The sequence below is a fragment of the Caretta caretta genome, chromosome 4 (genome assembly GCF_965140235.1).
Source record: "Caretta caretta isolate rCarCar2 chromosome 4, rCarCar1.hap1, whole genome shotgun sequence".
In the NCBI taxonomy this organism is placed as follows: Eukaryota; Metazoa; Chordata; order Testudines; family Cheloniidae; genus Caretta; species Caretta caretta.
Genome location: NC_134209.1, coordinates 48,875,395 through 48,893,477, shown reverse-complemented (window position 1 = coordinate 48,893,477; position 18,083 = coordinate 48,875,395). Strand labels below are relative to the sequence as shown.

General features: G+C 42.1%; 1 protein-coding gene, 1 long non-coding RNA gene and 1 other non-coding gene across 4 annotated transcripts in view; 1 reads left to right on the top strand and 2 right to left on the bottom strand.

The window, feature by feature from the left end:
* Positions 1 to 1,268: 1,268 nt before the first annotated feature.
* LOC125635426 (bifunctional heparan sulfate N-deacetylase/N-sulfotransferase 3) overlaps positions 1,269 to 18,083 on the bottom strand; it is a 120,547-nt gene continuing 103,732 nt past the window's right edge. Inside the window, exons 14-16 of one of the 2 annotated variants that reach the window (XM_048847122.2) lie at positions 3,565 to 3,616; positions 3,067 to 3,109; positions 1,269 to 2,215 (exon numbers count right to left, since the gene is read on the bottom strand). In XM_048847122.2, coding sequence (XP_048703079.1) covers positions 3,102 to 3,109; positions 3,565 to 3,616 — 60 coding nt within the window. In that variant the 3' untranslated portion in view covers positions 1,269 to 2,215; positions 3,067 to 3,101. Of the gene's footprint in view, positions 2,216 to 3,066; positions 3,110 to 3,564; positions 3,617 to 14,314; positions 17,676 to 18,083 lie in introns of those variants that run through there. The other variant, XM_048847121.2, reaches the window with a different exon arrangement.
* On the bottom strand, positions 3,196 to 3,326 carry LOC125636314 (small nucleolar RNA SNORA24). Its single transcript, XR_007356550.1, has one exon. It is a non-coding gene; the product is annotated as a small nucleolar RNA SNORA24 (small nucleolar RNA).
* LOC125635427 (uncharacterized) lies at positions 3,770 to 14,110 on the top strand. Its single transcript, XR_007356265.2, has 3 exons — positions 3,770 to 5,376; positions 11,057 to 11,137; positions 12,252 to 14,110. It is a non-coding gene; the product is annotated as an uncharacterized LOC125635427 (long non-coding RNA).

Genomic DNA, 18,083 nt, shown 5'->3' with positions numbered 1-18,083 from the left:
CATTTGTTCTGCTTAAGTACCATAGCTGTGCTTTAAGAACATTTATTCTCACATGGAAGAACAAATGCTTTTAAGGGATTTGCTTAGAATACCAGTGTTAGAGAGCATTCTATTTGGCCTAGCTCAGTTACATATTTTAAAAACTGTCTGACTGTGAAAAACTGAGTTCAAAACTCATAATTAGGAATCCAATCAAACTTAACTGCTCTTCTGCTAAATTTAAAATTAAAATAGCAAATTAACAGTGACACCAATGTTTAAAGCTCTTTTCTTTACGAAGTATTCGTGCATTGTTCAAACACAAAGTGATGAGTAGTAACTGAAGGACCACTAGTATTTATATGGCAGATGTGCTACTTTATAGAGCATACTTCGATAGCCTTTGGCAAAACTTTAAAAAACAGAAGTTAAATAACCAATAATTTGGTGTTTTCTGCTTTTCAAAAGGAACTACTGGAAAACATTTCAGTACAGTTGTATCTGTTCAACCAAGCTTTTCACTTATCTGCTGGGAAAATGCAGATATTCAAAAGAATGCCTTTTAGTAAAAAGCACAACAGACATATGAATTAAAGCTATAAACTGTTCTTGCAAAGCCCTCATCCTGTTATGGGAATTTAAAAAAGGAAAATAGCAGCTCATTAAATCTAAAGGCTTGCCAAACAAAGCATGACAAAACCCTGTTTCCTGAATTATTTAGGTGAACCTCCTTGAAATCTGAAAGAGAAATCCTTGACTATTTAAGAGCTTAACATTAGTTATCCTTTGATATGTTTCATATCTACGATAAGTTACAAGCAGCTAAGTATTCCCCTTCAGTTATTCAGTACCTACTAACTATGGACCTGAAATGGTGCTCAACTCTCGTTCAGGACTAGGGCTTTAATTACAATATTCTCACAGAAATCTGTTTAACCACCACACACCATATTCTTCATGACTTACGTCATTCTGTGAAGTTTCAAAATAACCTTGGCAGACATTGGCACATTCAGTTTTCTGGAAGTATCCTCTACAATGAGCTGCATTAGGTCAAGTTTACGCTATAAACTTTTGCTGACATAGCTACATCAGTGCGGTGTGATCTGAGAACATAGTTGTGCTGGCATAAGTCCCCACCAGAGACAGCAGCAAAACTATACTTTTACCAGTATAAACTATACTGACATATCCATACTGGAACAGCAATCCTTGTGTAGACATGGCCCTACTTGGCAGTAATGCTAAAGAAAGAAAGAAAGACACTTGCAATAAGAATATACAAGAAGTTGTGTAATCAGTGTATTTTATTCAAATGGCCTAGTATTTTTGTGAATGTAATACTTTAAATATCTGTAATGGTGCGGTTCTCCCTGTGTAGTTACCAAGGATCATTAATTTCTGAGACAAGAATTGTGGCTGTTCTGAGGAGTGGCAGTTTCCTTTGTTCCTTCTAGTTTCTCCACTTACAAATGCAGCACATGATCTCAAGTTATTTGTCCAATATTTGGATTATAAATAGTTAGTGGAATCAATTCAACAAGAATTTGGGGGTGTTCTAAAAATCTGACTTAATTTTATAATTAGTTTTTTGCAGGAGAAAGAAATAAAACAGTGAAAGTTTTAATTTCTCCCCAAACCTAAGAAGTTACACATTCTATATATACATATTTAAATAGGTGGAAGGGAGATGAGGAAAGATTATTATTTTTGCAGCAGAAGCACGAGCTTTAGAAACTCTTTTTTGCTTTTGTCCTAGCAACCCACTTCGTTGCTTGATTGCCAGCCACACTACTGCATTAAGTCAGCTGGCATGGAAGTCTAAAGGCAGTGCACTGCAGCTTCCAAGAGGCTGTGTGTGGAACTATGAAAAGACAGTCTTCATGAACCAAATGGCATCTCAAGTTTTTAGGACCCATCCAAAAATATCCAATTTTCACTACCCACATATACACCAGATTTTAGCATTTATTGGACAGGTTTTTTAACACTTGCTCATGTTGCTGGCTGGCTGCAGCCTTTCTTGGGTTGGGTTATGATGTTGCACCACTTTCCAAAGCAAATAGTACAATTTTCACTGCTGGCTCTCCTTCCAACCACCAATGAAAAGAGGTATTTTTGTTTTTGTTTTTTAAATGGCCCTTGAGCAAACTTGTTTTACTTCAAGTTTCTACAAGTCTGGCTGTGTTGTTTACCCCACCTTCTTCAGAGTCATCACAACTTAGGAATGTTTGTCCTGCAAAAAACAGAGTTTGAAGTAACTGAAAGTGCTTCCAACAACAAAGATTAAAAAAAAAGAGTACCACTACATCCTATGGTTTACTTAAAGGCAGTTTTGAAGTCTAAAATCAAATTAGATAAATACAGTTATCTTGCTGGATTGACTAGAAAGTTTGTTCACATTACAACTTTCCTAACTGTAAGTAATTTTGCACTACGGATTTTGTTAAGGTGTTGTGTTATGCCAGCCAGTTTCAAGTATTAAAAGTAGTCCTGAAACAACAAAATTTAGGTACGTTTTCTAAAAGCCTCCCAAGTGTGAGGTCACCTTTATTAACCAGTCTGAAACACCACAATAACCTTTTTAATCACAGAAATGTTTATCTGGAACGCATATAGGAAACATCCAATACGTCAAAACACATATAAAAAAAGCAGCATATTTAGCCTCCCACTGAAGGGACAGGAAATGGCTAAAATAAGCTAAAATGTGAACAGGACTACTCCTTTTAGTAGTAAAGCATCGATAGTGATTGATTGTGAGCATTAATAGTCAAATGCACTCTTATCAAACGATCTGTATATAGACACAGCTTTTAATTTCCCCAGTTTTTATTGACTTCTATCCCAAATTACTTATTTTAATCTCGGTTTGGATTTTTTTTCAGCCTGTACTTGACTATGGTACACATTCCAAATCACCACACTGTGGGACAGTTAAGTCTAACCCAGTTGTTTTAATACCAACTTCAACACAGGGCAAATCAGTTTCAGTCTTAACCCCAGACCAAGCAAGTTTTTTTTTATTTTAAATAATTACAAGACTTCATCTCACTTCCCAGCCCAGATTTAAAGCAAAGCACTTACCTGGCAACAGATGGTTGCTCTGGGTCTCAAGTCTGCTAGGACCCTGAAAGAGAGCACAGAGAGGGAAGGGAGTGAGGATTGCTGGGCTCTATCAGCCAGGCACGTGACTGCCGAGCTTGGACATGACACACGTGTTCCTTGCCCCAGTCAGATACTTTCACCAATTAGATAGTGAAAGCTTTGCCAAAAAGCAAGACGCTGCTCTTCCATGGCTAGGAAGGGAAGCTGCCACAGGAGGCAGGTCCCACGGATTCATGGACTAACGCGACCGGCGGCACCGAGACAACCCCACCCCACACGCACATCGGGGCTGGGGCCAGGCCCAGGGCCCGCGGTAGGTGCCAGCCGCCACAGGGACCCGACGCTCCTGCTGCTGGCGGCACGCGGGGGCGGCCGGTACCAGAGCAGCGGCGGCAGGGCCTGACTCGCTCCCGATCCAGGGGCGGTGCGGGCCCCGGAGCTCAACATTTCCCTCCTCCCGGGCGTGACGGCTCCTACCTGCTGCATCCCGCTCCCATCGGCGGCGGCTCCGCTGCGGTCCGGTCCCCACCTGCAGGGACACAATGAGCCACGTTACCGGAAAGGCGGCGGCTCCCTCCGCCGCCGCCTCTGGCCACGCCACCAGCGCCCCCCTCCCCTGGCGCCATGGTCTCCTCTCCGCCTCCCGCGCCCCAGCCCGCGGTCAGCGCCGCGCGCCGGCCAGAAAGGCAGGCCTCGGCCAGGCGGGAGCGCGCGCGCCAAGCAGAGCGCCAGAAGAATTTAGCCCCGCAGCCGGGAGCGAGACGGGGCCGTTCTCCGGCGCGGAGGGAACGTCGCTCCCGCTCCCACCCCCCGAGCGGCTACCGCTGCCCCTCCTCAGCTCGAATAAGCGCCACGCGGCTCTCTCTCGCCAAGGCAGCAACCCCGCCCCTTCCGGCAAGGCGTACTTCCGGCGTGTGTGAGGGGGGCGCGGCTGCGCCCTGGCCCCTCCCCGTGGGCTAGGGGCTGCCGCTGCTGGGGGGCGCGAGTTCCCCCTTCTTCTCCGCGCTGCGACTGCGCAGGTGCGAGCTGCCCTGTTCGGGGCCTACCTACCTCGCGAGCGGCTGGAGGAGGGAGCGCGCGAGAAAGGACCCTGGTGGTTCCGTGTCAACCGCGCGGGGTCGCAGCCGGGGAGGTTGCCGCGTGCTCTGTGCACACTTAGCTGAACGTTGCTGATCCACCGGCTGCACCCGAATTCCATCCTCTGTGTCTGTTTGTTACCTGCATTGGTCCGGAGCAACTTCTGGGGGGAGGGATAGCTCAGTGGTTTGAGCTATTGGCCTGCTAAACCCAGGGTTGTGAGTTCAATCCTTGAGAAGGCCATTTAGGGATCGGGGGCAAAAATTGGGGATTTGAGCAGGGCCCTGAGGTCCCTTCCAACCCTGATATTCTATGGTTCTGTGAAAGCTTGGCTCTTCCATGCAGCTGCCCTATGGTTCCTGGGGGACAACAGGTTCAAGATACAGAAGCTCCTAGGGTGCTTACCTCAGGAGTTGCACACGTTGTCCATAGGCTGAGTGTATTGCACAGACCTGGGGGCACCTTGCATTCCTCCATTGCCAACCCTCCAGAAACTCCCTGTGTGTCACCGTCCCATTACCTGTTTCAGGACCCCCTTTGGTCATGCCATGGATTTTGTGTGTCCCCCATTGACTCCCTTTCCCTCATTTCTCCCTCCCTGTTTCCTTCCATAGCAGGGCCCCCCATTCTCCAGGGGTCCTACTGCCCCATAATTCCCCCTCTCCCCATACCAGGGGAAATGTGTGCATTCTCATTCCGCTTTCTCCCCCATGTCCCCCCATTCCCCCATATCAGGGTTCCACATTTTCCCATAGCAAGGGATTCTTTGTGCCTCCTATTCCTGCATTACCCCAGTGCTTCTCTCCCATACCAAAGGCTATTTGTGCACCCCCTTTCCACCCATTTCCTCTCCCTCCCATACCTGGGTCCCCCATTCTGCCCCCTGCCAGAGGTTCTGTGTGCCTCCCTTCTTCTCATACCAGGGGCTCTGTGTCTCCCTGTCTCCTCCCCTAAGCCAGGAGCTCTTGTGTATGTCCCTATTTCGCTCTCCCCTTGCCTCCCCATTCTCCCTTCTTCCCATCAGATGTATTTTTAATTTCTCCTTTCTTTTCTTTCTCTTTCAGGATGTCAGTATTTTTAAAGTTTATTGGGATGATCAGCAAAACTGAGATTGGGGTGTTGTTATGATGGAATGTGTTAATGGCTGCCAACCAGTTATTTCATTTTTAGACAATTGCAGAAGTGGTTGAAGCTGGTAGCTCTGCAAACCAGGTACCACGAGATCCATGTGTCTTCCATTTCTCCCATTTGTTTTTTCTGATTTTCATCAAAATCAATAGAGTTCTGGCCACTGATCACTAGATCATTCTCTGACATTTTGAAATTGTTCAGATGTGGCATTCAAAAGTTATTGCATTTTATTACAGACAATAAAGAAATGCTGTTGGATTGCATGTTAGGCCTCAGTTTGCTTGGTCAATAATGTGAAGAGGCAAAGGATTGTTGTGACAGAAAGTTGAAAATGTAAAAAGATTAGGGGAATAAAAAATGATCAAAGAGTAAGTCTAACTCACTCGCTGAAAATTTTCTACCTTTGATCTCATTGAAATTCTGTGTTCATATTCAATTTAGAAAAAAGAAAAGGAGTACTAGTAGTCCTTTTCTTTTTGCCACTAGTACTCCTTTTCTTTTTGCGAATACAGACTAACACGGCTGCTACTCTGAAACATATTCAATTTAGAAATATTCCTGATAGTGTTGGTGGTACTTTACTAAGTACGAACAACAGTTTCTGGCCATTGGGTGGCTCTGTTGCCCTATTGTTCAGGTATTTAGATATTTAGCAAAAAAATGTTACTATATGAAAGTTTTTGGGTTCAAGAAGGTTCATCCACCATTGCTCACAAGCATGTGATCAATGGCTCCATATCTAGTTGGCAGCCGGTATCAAGTGGAGTACCCCAAGGGTCGGTCCTGGGGCCGGTTTTGTTCAATATCTTCATAAATGATCTGGAGGATGGTGTGGATTGCACTCTCAGCAAATTTGCGGATGATACTAAACTGGGAGGAGTGGTAGATACGCTGGAGGGGAGGGATAGGATACAGAAAGACCTAGACAAATTGGAGGATTGGGCCAAAAGAAATCTGATGAGGTTCAATAAGGATAAGTGCAGGGTCCTGCACTTAGGACGGAAGAACCCAATGCACAGCTACAGACTAGGGACCGAATGGCTAGGCAGCAGTTCTGCGGAAAAGGACCTAGGGGTGACAGTGGACGAGAAGCTGGATATGAGTCAGCAGTGTGCCCTTGTTGCCAAGAAGGCCAATGGCATTTTGGGATGTATAAGTAGGGGCATAGCGAGCAGATCGAGGGACGTGATCGTTCCCCTCTATTCGACATTGATGAGGCCTCATCTGGAGTACTGTGTCCAGTTTTGGGCCCCACACAACAAGAAGGATGTGGATAAATTGGAGAGAGTCTAGCAAAGGGCAACAAAAATGATTAGGGGACTGGAACACATGAGTTATGAGGAGAGGCTGAGGGAGCTGGGATTGTTTAGCCTGCAGAAGAGAAGAATGAGGGGGGATTTGATAGCTGCTTTCAACTACCTGAAAGGGGGTTCCAAAGAGGATGGCTCTAGACTGTTCTCAATTGTAGCAGATGACAGAACGAGGAGTAATGGTCTCAAGTTGCAGTGCGGGAGGTTTAGATTGGATATTAGGAAAAACTTTTTCACTAAGAGGGTGGTGAAACACTGGAATGCGTTACCTAGGGAGGTGGTAGAATCTCCTTCCTTAGAGGTTTTTAAGGTCAGGCTTGACAAAGCCCTGGCTGGGATGATTTAACTGGGAATTGGTCCTGCTTTGAGCAGGGGGTTGGACTAGATGACCTTCTGGGGTCCCTTCCAACCCTGATATTCTATGATTCTATGTAAATATATAATCCAATGATGAATGGCATGTGATGTTACAGTGTTCTTAATGGATATGCCAAACTACCGAATGCATGAGATCTGCAACCTGTTATACTAAAGTAACATGCTGAACACTTTACATATACAATAGGTTCTACTGATGTGGCAGAACAGTTTAGTCAGATGATGCTTATATTATAACAATTCAGGTTTACATTAGCATTATGTGAAATATGATATTTAAACTTTTGCAAGTCCATCATTTAAGGTATTTTATTTTCAGAGGTATCACTGTGTAATACTGGTAGTCTGCCTATACTATTTCTATACTACGAACTTTGGTCGACGCAAGTTATGTTGGCGTAAAGCTGCCACAGTTAGTATACCTCTTGTGCACGTCCATACTTGGCTCCTTGCGTCAGTGCTGCACATGCTCACCAGGTGCACAATGAGTAGGTAACCCAGTGTGCACCTACCACCGTCAAGTGCATTGCCTTTTGGGAAATGTTGGCAATGCATGGTGGGGCAGAAATGAGTTACACAGGGTGACTGGGCTCAAGGGGTCAATTTCCCAGCATGACACAGTCTCCATCACATAATGTCATTTATATCCCATAATTTTCATGCCTTTTTTCAAAATCCCACACACCCATGCAGCATGGGTGGCATGTGAACCGCCGGCTGGTGGAGGCTAGCTCCCAGCCCTACCCCCTCCTCCCGAGCCAAGCCCTCCTCCACCGGAGCCCAGAGCCGCCCCCCCACCGCTGCCACTGGCCCAGTCCTGCGGCTAGCTCCTTAGCCCCAAAGGAGTGCCAGGAGGGTGGGCAGCATGCGGCCCCAGCCTGGGGAGTGGGGGCATAGAAAGACGGGTGGCGGATGGCCCCAGACTCCCCAGCTCCGGAGTGCAGGCGGTGTGCAGCCCCAGTCTCGGAGCGTGGGAGGGCGGGCAGTGTGTGGCCCCAGTCCCGGAGCATGGAAAGGTGGGCAGCATGCAGAGCACTGAGGGGCTGGACTCAGAGCCGGGAGGATTGGAGCCGCAGTTGCATGCTGGGAGCGTCACGGCAGGGGGCGGGGTCACGCCTGTCTGGGGAGGCAACACCTCCCCCTGCCTATGTGACTTGCCACTCATGCCATGCAGCCTGACAGAAGCATGGAGTCTGCACAGCTCTGCACTATTGTCATAAGCATTGCAAGCTCAGGACACAGTATCCTCTGGTATTTGAAGAGCTGAAAGATGACCTGAACCAGTGAAGAACATGATGATTTCTTGGAGGACAGATTGCAGTGTGACATAGCAAGAACCAGTTCAAGGTGGTTGTTGGCATTCAAGGAGCAGCTGCAGATGATGGAGCACTGCTTCTGGGCCCAAGAAATGAGCCCTGACTGGTGTGATCTCATTGTAATGCAGGCGTGGAATGATGAGCAGTGGCTGCAGGGACACCAAAATGAGAGCCGCACTGAGAGCGGAGAAGTGAGTGGCAATTGCACTGTTAGAACTGCAACACTGGATTGCTACCGGATAGTGGGAAGTCATTTTGGTGTTGGGAAATCCATTGTGGGGGCTGTTGTCATGTAAGTGTTCAGGGCCATTGATCATCTCCTACTACGCAGGTCCGTAACTCTAGGCAATGTGCAGGACATAGTGCATGGATTTGCAGCAATGTGGTTCCTGAATTGCTGTGGTGCAATAGATGCACATCCCTATTTTGGCACCAGACCATCTTGCCAGAGTACATCAACAGAAAGGGCTACTTTTCTGTGGTTATGCAGGTGTTGGTGGATCACTGGGAACATTTCCCTGACATCTGTGTTGGCTGGTCAGGGAAGGTGCATGATGTTTGCATCTTTAAGAACACAGGACTGTTCAGAAAGCTACAAGCAGGGTGTTTCTTTCTCGACTGGTAGCTTATCATTGACAATGTTGAAATGCCATAGTGATCCTGGGGGACTCAGCCAACCCTTTGCTCATGAAGTAATATGTCCACCACCTTGATAGCATCAAGGAAAGATTTAGCTACAGGCTCAGCAGGTGCGGAAAGACAGATGAAAATGAAATGGCCTGATTTTGAACTTTGTTTATACAAATGTAAACCAGGAGTAATTCAATTAAATCAATGGAGTTACACCAGAGAAAAAGTGGTGTGCAGTCAGAACCAGGTCCTAGAAGTCACAGCAATAGAATTACAATTATCAGAGTATATGATGGCCTCCGTATTTGTATGTCAGAGTCAATAGGTATGATTTCCTCCATTCAATCGTGAGGTTGCTCCAATCATACTGATCATTTTGTTTCAATTTGGAGTTCATCAGTCTCCTAAAATATCTTCCCCATTACATGAATGGAAAGTCCAGATTTTTTTTTTTTTTGGTAGGTTCCTTGAACCCATCCAAGAGACAGCTTGTTAGTAACATCAGGGTGCACTGACAAAGGATTTAGAGGGGAAAAAAACCCTCAGGTGATTATGCTGTTTCTCAAATCTGACTGGACCAACTAAACCAAAGGCATTTATAACTGAACTCCTGTTTAACGTAACCAGAGCTCTTGCTTGATCATCAGATAGATTTGGATATGGATTGTTAACATTGGTTATGAATTGGCTTCTCCTTTTTTCTATTAAAACACTTTTCTTTTTAGTTTAAAACTTATGTTACCTGGGCAAGCTAAATCAAGTGTAGCATCGGAGAATGAAGATAGCTAATAAAATCAGGTTAGACAAGGGACCATTAGTATGCATATTCTGCTGTGTTGTTCCTGTCTCATTGATCTTGTCTGGGATTTACTATGCTCTCTGAAAATGAAAGTTGGATGATGGCATTGGGGGTTTAAAGGCCACATCTCTGGCCCAGATAAAGCCCATTTTCACCACTCCGATGACACAAAGGTTTTGTCTAGATTAGGACTTGGAAGGGGTTAGCTAATGCTAATGTTTGAGCAGCTGAGTGTAGATAAGGCAGTGTGCTGTTAACATGGGTTAAATTGATCCTATTTAAACCTAGGTATTTGTCATAGCCCATAATAAGCTCAGACCAATCAAGTGAGCAGCTCAGGAGCTAGGAGAGTGATAATGGAGTTCATGACAGGTTTCAGAGTAGCAGCCGTGTTAGTCTGTTTTTGCAAAAAGAAAAGGAGTACTTGTGGCACCTTAGAGACTAACAAATTTATTTGAGCATAAGCTTTCGTGAGCTACCGCTCACTTCATCGGATGCATTCAGTGGAAAATACAGGGGGGAGATTTATATACATAGAGAACATGAAATAATGGGTGTTACCATACAGACTGTAAGGAGAAAAAAGGAGTGCTTGTGGCACCTTAGAGACTAATCAATGTATTTGAGCATAAGCTTTCGTGAGCTACAGCTCACTTCATCGGATGGATGAACTGTAAGGAGACTGATCACTTAAGGTGAGCTATTACCAGCAGGAGAGCCGGGGGGACCTTTTGTAGTGATAGTCAAGGTGGGCCATTTCCAGCAGTTGACAAGAATGTCTGAGGAACAGTGGGGAGTGGGGGGAATAAACATGGGGAAAGGGTGAAAGGGAATGAATGTACACTGGGCTACATTCTGCTCTCAATTACAGAATAAACCCAGAATAATTCCATTGGGTTTGATTAATCCACTGGGGCACAGAGTGATACATTTTGGAGCTACTGAACCTGTAGAAGGCAGCAGCATTTGAGGGGGGGGATTCACCTCAGGGAGGCAGGGAGTGGTGCTCTTACCACCCTCTTCTGAGTTCTGCCAGCGGAGGGCAGCTTTAAAATTCTGCAATAACTTCCTGGCTAAAGCTGCCCGGAAGAGGAATCAGCACTTCCTTTGGATGCCCCTTCTGGCAGGACATAGCAGACAGGTGGAGCTTCTGCATCCTAGATGCAGATTGTCCCTACCATCGTGTACCTGGAAGAAGCCAGTGGAACCAACACAGCAAATCTGGGCCAATTAACTGTAGTGGTGTTACTCCAAATTTACACCTACATAAAGGAGAAGAGAACTGAATATGTTCTAATGAAACCATTTGTTTTCTCCAATTAATTTAGAGTTTGCGAGTGTTGCTGATAGTGCAGCTCTTAGAGAAGGGCAGGGAGTGATGGCTACAGAGGGAAACTCCATTTTTTATTGTAAGTACTTTTTTTTTTGCTCTCATTTTGCTTTTGGAAAATTAGAGTACAGTGGAAAAGCCTGGAAAAATGAATTCAGAGCCAAATCAATCATGTGAAGTGGATTTCATTTTAAAGGGCCAGCATTTATCTTGTTGCATTGTAATATGACGTCTACTGGCCCTTTATTTTAGAAAAGTAACATTGCTCCCAGTGTAGTACAGAAGGAAATGGGCACATTGGAGATCTGGCCACCTGCTACCTACCTGTAAAATAAACCTGAACGGTTCTGACCTTGCACCATTTGTGTTCCAGACTTTTGTTCTACTGTATGTCATGTGAATAAACTGGTTATTCCTTCCTATGCTTTTGTCTGATGTCTATACATTTGAAATCTCAATGTTTTCCTTCCAGTCAGGGTCTCACAACTAAGATGTGCATACTGTGGTTACATCTAAAATGTTATACAAGAAAGGAATGGTTTTTAAAATTTCTGGACTGTTATAGTTAACAGGACAGCTGAAGAAAGGAGTTATGATGGAAGACTCACTAGAAAGCATTAGATTTTTACAGGCAGCACTGTCCTGTGATTATGCAGTCTGATCTCCTGTATAATTCAGGCCATAGAATTTCATCTAGTAATTTCTTGTGTCAAGTCTAATAAGTTGGGGTTGAGGTAGGCTATATCTTTTAAAAAAAGAGCCAAAAGGTTTCAAGTGATGGAGAATCTGCCACATCCTTGAGCTGTTCCAATTGAAATTATCCTCACTGCTAAAACCGCATGCCTTATTTGCAATTTGAATTTGTCAAGTGGAGCAGAAAGGAATAAAGAAAGAGAAGTGGGAAAGTAAAGAGATAGAAAAGGACAGAGGGAGAAGGAAAGGAGAGGGCCAATGGAAAAAGAAAAAGAAAGCAACAGAAAACTGAAAGGAGGCAAGAAAGAGAAAAAGATAAAAGCAAAGTAAATTGAGGAAATGTGATAGATAGAAAACTTAGACAGAAGGCCTGATTTTCCACGGTGTTGCATTCCATTTTCTTTCTTTCTTTCTTTGTCTGTGATTCCCTAAAAAAAATTTTTTTTTCTTCCTTTGTTTTCCTGAGGGGAAAACCAGACACTTCTTTGCCTTTTTTCCAGACAGAAGCAGCATCTTCTTACCCAGCTGTAGCCGGAACCTGAGCAGCGCGGAGCCACAGTTCTCATCGATGGAAGTGGTAGTTGATGGTGCTTGGCACACTCAGATTCAATCCTTTTATGTTGGATCTTCCCTATATACCCCCTCCATTTCTTGTTAGAAAAAAGTTCTTGCGTTTCTCATTCTGTTTTCTCTAGCCCTTGGCTGCCCTCATTTGTTTTCTTTCTCCTCTTGTGAGTCTTCCTTTCTGATCCTGCTAATTTTACCCTCATCATTCAGGTGGAGCATGGAGCATTAAGAAAGGTGTTTGATGCATTAGAATATTCTGGACTGGCAAAATTGAAAGATCTGTCAAATGGCAGCATTAGCTGAGTTGGTGACTTGAGTCTAAGAATGTAGTATGGCCGGATGCTGCTTGTAAGCAAAATGCTCTGATTGCGCTAACTCAATACATTTGTGTTGTTACTTTACTGTTTTTTTAATTATCCAATTAAAGTAACTGTAGTTAATGTAAAAGAAACCCAAACATTTTATAGTGTACAGATTACATCACTTCCCCATAATGAGCAGAATGTATCATGTTGATATTTTCTGTGTTGCCCCAAGACAACACTGTAAGCTTTTATTTGGCCAGGTACCATCACATCTAGAGTGCTTTTCTGACCTCAAGTAGTTGATAGTACAGAATTTTTCTTTGGTAATATTAATTTTATAGTAATTTTTATGGATTTTTCTAATGCTCCCTGCTGTCTACGAAGGCTGTTGGAATGTGTCAACTTAAGAACAGTGTTCCTCCAAACCTCACCTAAGGGCAAATACTTTTAATAGAGCTCTCTTGCTCTTTGTATATAAAGATCTGAAAATGTTACTGAAGTACACCTGCAGCTTCTGGCACAAGCTATATAAAAAGTAATCAACAAGCAAAGGCAGTAAAAAAGCAGCTTCACCAAGCAGTAATATCCACATACCAGCAGAGTAAGCAATATTTTTCTTTTGGAAAATCTTTCATGCAACTACTGTGCTTCTGGACTGTGTTGTATCTCAAAGTCAAAGTACAATAGCTGCCAAAAAAACTGGAAGGGGAGAACTTTTATGAACATAAAATCACTACTACATGGCAGTACATTTTCTTATCAGAGTTTATTGTTGCACATCAGATATCATGCCACTAGCAGAATAATATTGTTTTTTCAATTTTAAAAAAGTTGAGAAAAATGTTTCCAGAAATTTTCATTCAATGTGAATGACAAGAATATTACATCTATAAACACTGAAATATCTATTTAATTTCTTCCTGAGGAAGTTTCACATTTTTAAGCAAAAGAAAAGGGTATTCTGTACAAGGTAGCCTGCAAATAAGTTAAACTCATTCTTTTCTCAAATGTGGAGCTGGGAAAATACTGTAGCACTTTCATAAATGTTTATTGAAACAGTCAGATGAATTTACATCACCTATATTTATGCCCCTTTATGTTCACTTTCTGCAAACAATCCTGCATTGTATTTTACTGCCACAGATGTTTGTGGAAAGCAAATTTCAAAATCAAATGCATGAGTATTTGCAGAAAACAAGTTAAACTCCACACAGACAAGTTTTTGTGAAGGAATTCCTTGCACACTCATCTAAGCAGGGAACAGGAAAACATACCACATGCCTTATCTGATCAATCACAACTAATTAGCTCAACCTATCAAATAGTTGCAATACATGTTTCACAATCAATCTGTAAATTTTAAAAAACCCATTAAAGTTGGTAGGATATTTATGAAAATGAATTTGAAGACACTGCAGTCTGCTTGTAGATAAGTGATGAGCTTAAAATAAGCTAAACTTGGTCAAATAAATATTTTTTTTTATGAATTACTTGCTCAGCTTTACTCATGTGTATCCCATTATTTTCAGATTCCAGCTATTGTAGATAAAGTCTGGAGTCTGCATGCCTTGCTGAGACTCCTTGTTCATAACTAACCTAGCTGGTCCTGAATAAATGTTATTTTTACTTTTTTTACAGGCTTTTGCTGAATATTTTCATACATATTTTAACATAATACTTCAAAGCAGAAATTATGGGTAGGTGCATTTATTCCCTTTTAGGGCTCATGCAAAAAATTTCAGCCCCAAATATATTTGCAAATCAGAGCAGTAAATACCTTTGTAAACTCAAAGAACACTATCAATTTGCCTTTATTATCCATTGTTTTTAAGTGTCTCAATAATATTAACTTGCACGAGAAGTTAATGCTATCTGGAGATGCTGATGCTAAAGAGCTTGATCCTGCAGACTTCTCTCAGGCATTGTCAAAATAGGAGTTTTGAACAATAAGGATTTCAGGATCAGGCCCTGTGCAATGCACAATTCTGAGGACAAAAGGCCAAATAGTTTTGTTTATAGTATTTACTCAGTCAGAACTCCCACTGAAATCAATGTGGAGATCCTGTGCTCTGTGCCCCTGACAGTCCCCACACTCCCTGATAATATGGATGAAATGGAACTTTACTACCAGCTATTTGCCTGGCCATGGCTGCCAAAGGGTCCCCATTTAAGAGAGGCATTCCTTCCCACATCCCATCAGGAGGCTCTGCAGAATAGGGTCTACAGATCTAGAATATATTACCTTATCTGTATAAAATACCTGGGACTAGAAGAAAGGTAATCTGCATATCCCAGTCCACACCCAAGCCCCATCCAACCTGGGGCTGCCACACATCCTCATGCTGGCCACTTCTTACCCTCTCCCCTCCACCCCCTCCCAGATCTAGACCAGGCAGAGAGCCCTTTGTGGTGTCCTAGAAAGAAAAGTCTGTGCTATTAATGTGTGTGAGCTCCATCCCTATAGCACAGAGGAGGGTTGACATCTGTGCAAAGAGGTTCCCTGCCCTCCATGCATAGCAATCTTGGGGGCATGATCTGGTCCCAAAATGCTTATGTAATTGCTGCTTTAAAGAGAGCAGAGTAATTGTAGCACCAGAGCACAAAATACAAGTTTTGTGCAGTTCCTAAAAATAGTATTTTCTTTTTAATGTTTTGGTGATGGTGTATCTGTTGTACACTAAGGATGAAAGGACTCTATTGAAGTCAGTGGGGCTACTAGAGCATCACCGTAGGTGTCTTCCCCCATGATTCACATTAACATCTTAGTTGTTACAAATCCATATAGACATTTTCAGGTCACATCAACTGTTTACACATGCCAAGGATTTTTCTTTTGTAGTTATTCAGAGTCCAGGGGGTATCTTTTACTAGATTAAAAGAATTTTAAGACAAGTCAAATTTTGGACCTAATGCACATGACAGTAAATGAAATAAGATTTTTTTCATTCTTTCTATAAATAATTATGATGTTCAACTTATAGAATGTCTACTCTACTAGATCCTTGTTGTTAATCATGCACACTCCTTTATGCAATAATGTGCTGAGTAATGTATATATACACAGCAAATTTGCATTGATATTTTTCTTTACAGGCCTATCAAAATCATGTATTACAAAAACAAAGTCCACGAGTAAAAAAAACTTACGTTAGAATTACAATAAGGATCTCAATATCTGTTTTCTATTTCGTGAACAATAAACTGGTTTCCATCCCATTATCATAAAAATTAAATTGTGCAGTTTATGACAAACAAGTATATAGAAAAGCTTTCCACCATTTGATGTACTTTTTAACTGCCCATTTTAAAGCAAATATTGGGAATGCAGTTACAGAACCAAGCATCTAATGTGGAACAATAGTATACAGAGGGAGCATGTCCATTTTTTGACTTTGGATATTTATTCATTAGCTGTCAATGCATTTTTAAAACACACTGAGACATATTTCAGTGGAGTAACATGAGAGCTAAATTTGGCTCATGTTTTTAATGATCCCTTTCCTAATTTTTTGAAGCATTAATAATTATGCCCTGGTCTCACTGTTTAACTGAGAGTACTCACACTGTGAAAACTTAAACATATACTTAAGTGTTTGCAGTACTGGAGCCTAATTCTATATCATGACTGCACACTGTATTAATTTTTATTTAAACTTATTTATTTAATTACAAAACTTTTAAAAAATATATCTCCCTTGGGAAAGCAAGTGCGTTTTTGCAACTTGAATGTATTAAATTGGAAGGCATTGAGAGATGCCAGTCTTTTCAGTCAGTATAAGGAGAGTTTTGGAAAACACACATCAAATAAATACATAAAATTCAACATACCAAAAACCAGGACAAGATAAATTGTAAATTAAGGCAATCTTAATATAGGTCTGTTTCTGTTCTTACACCAGTTTTTCAGATATAAGTCTACTGATTTCACTGGAGTTACTCCTCATTTACAGATCAGAATCTAGGCCCTATAACTTGCAACTCACAGCAGCTAGGTGTGAAAGATCTACTCTGGTCATTTGTTCATTGCATTGCTATGGTTTGGTTCAGATTCATAAGTTTAACACTCAGATTATTACAATGTACATTTCTTTTTTAATGTTGTGTTTCATATATCTAATTAGATTTCTTCTTTAACATAGAGTAGTCTCTATTCAGAATACTCTATATTCCTTTGTGTTGCTGTTTCAGCGGACTGTGTATGGAGGTGCAGTATTTAAAAGCATAGATTCTAAACTTGAAGGGATCCACAGCACACTGTGGTTTCCTCCTCACAGAGCAGGGCCATATTTCTTACATTATTTCTTGCTACAGTGTTTTACCTGTGGCTTCAGGATTTGGCTCACAAAACATATTCTGTCCTGTTGTTTACACCTAAGCAACATGTGTTTGTACTCCTCAACTGTGGTCATTTATTTTAAGTTCAAAATTTGGTAAGCAGATTCCAAAGACAGGAGTACATTTGGCCATTGTGTGTTATACAGGGTTTTCTTAGTTTTGTATAAGACACGTCATAATAATCAAAAAGTATGAAAAACCATGAGCAGGCAAACAATGGGCTACAAAACTTACATGAGACACAACACTCCTAAGTTTGAATATAAAAGTGTAAATATTTACTATGAAATTGGACAATTGTGTAGCTTTGCTTTTAAAGCTTATACCAGTTGCTATTGACTTCTACATGTGCGCACAGTAGTTTACAACAATTCCACAGGCCCAGGAATGGTGAAGAGAAAGCGTGCAGGCCTCCAGAGTTCTAAGAGACACACACATTTTCACAATCCACATGCCAGCATATGGAAAGAACTTCATTCTTTAATTCTCTTTTGAAGAGGTATATTTTACACCTGCCTCCTGGTAGCTATTGAAGGCTTTAGGTAAGATGACTCAAGTGTGGAAGAGAGATTTCAAGAAGCTTTCTTTCTCTCAATGCTATCTCACTTTCTGTAGTTCCTGTCTCAGCCATGATGGCAGGGGTTGTCCCAATTTGTGCAGGAGTTTTGACAGTTCCACATTGTGATCTCTGTAGTAGCTTGACAGAAAAGCCCTGCACTGATGGATAAAAAAAGTAGACATTTTTATTTAGTAAAATATTGTACTGTAGATGCTATGGATTTTGAGTTTTGCAGTTTGTTTTACCTGTATCTAAACTATGCCATGTTTTCTTCTGTGCTGTATACTTTCTCCTATACTATGTATTATTGCACACAGTATCTATACTCTATTTAGCAGCTGAGCTGCAGAGGTAATTTTAGTAGATATACAGTAAATTTCCAAAATGTTCATCAAAACCAAAGAAACTGATCAGAGTCTGATCTCAGATACATCTGTATAGATCCAGAGTAACTCTGGAGTCAATAAGCTACTCTTGAGTTTACATCAGTGTAACTGAGGGCAGACTATAACTCCAAAGTATTTCAGGGTTTGTCATTCAGGTATTTACATTTTTTAGAGTTGTTC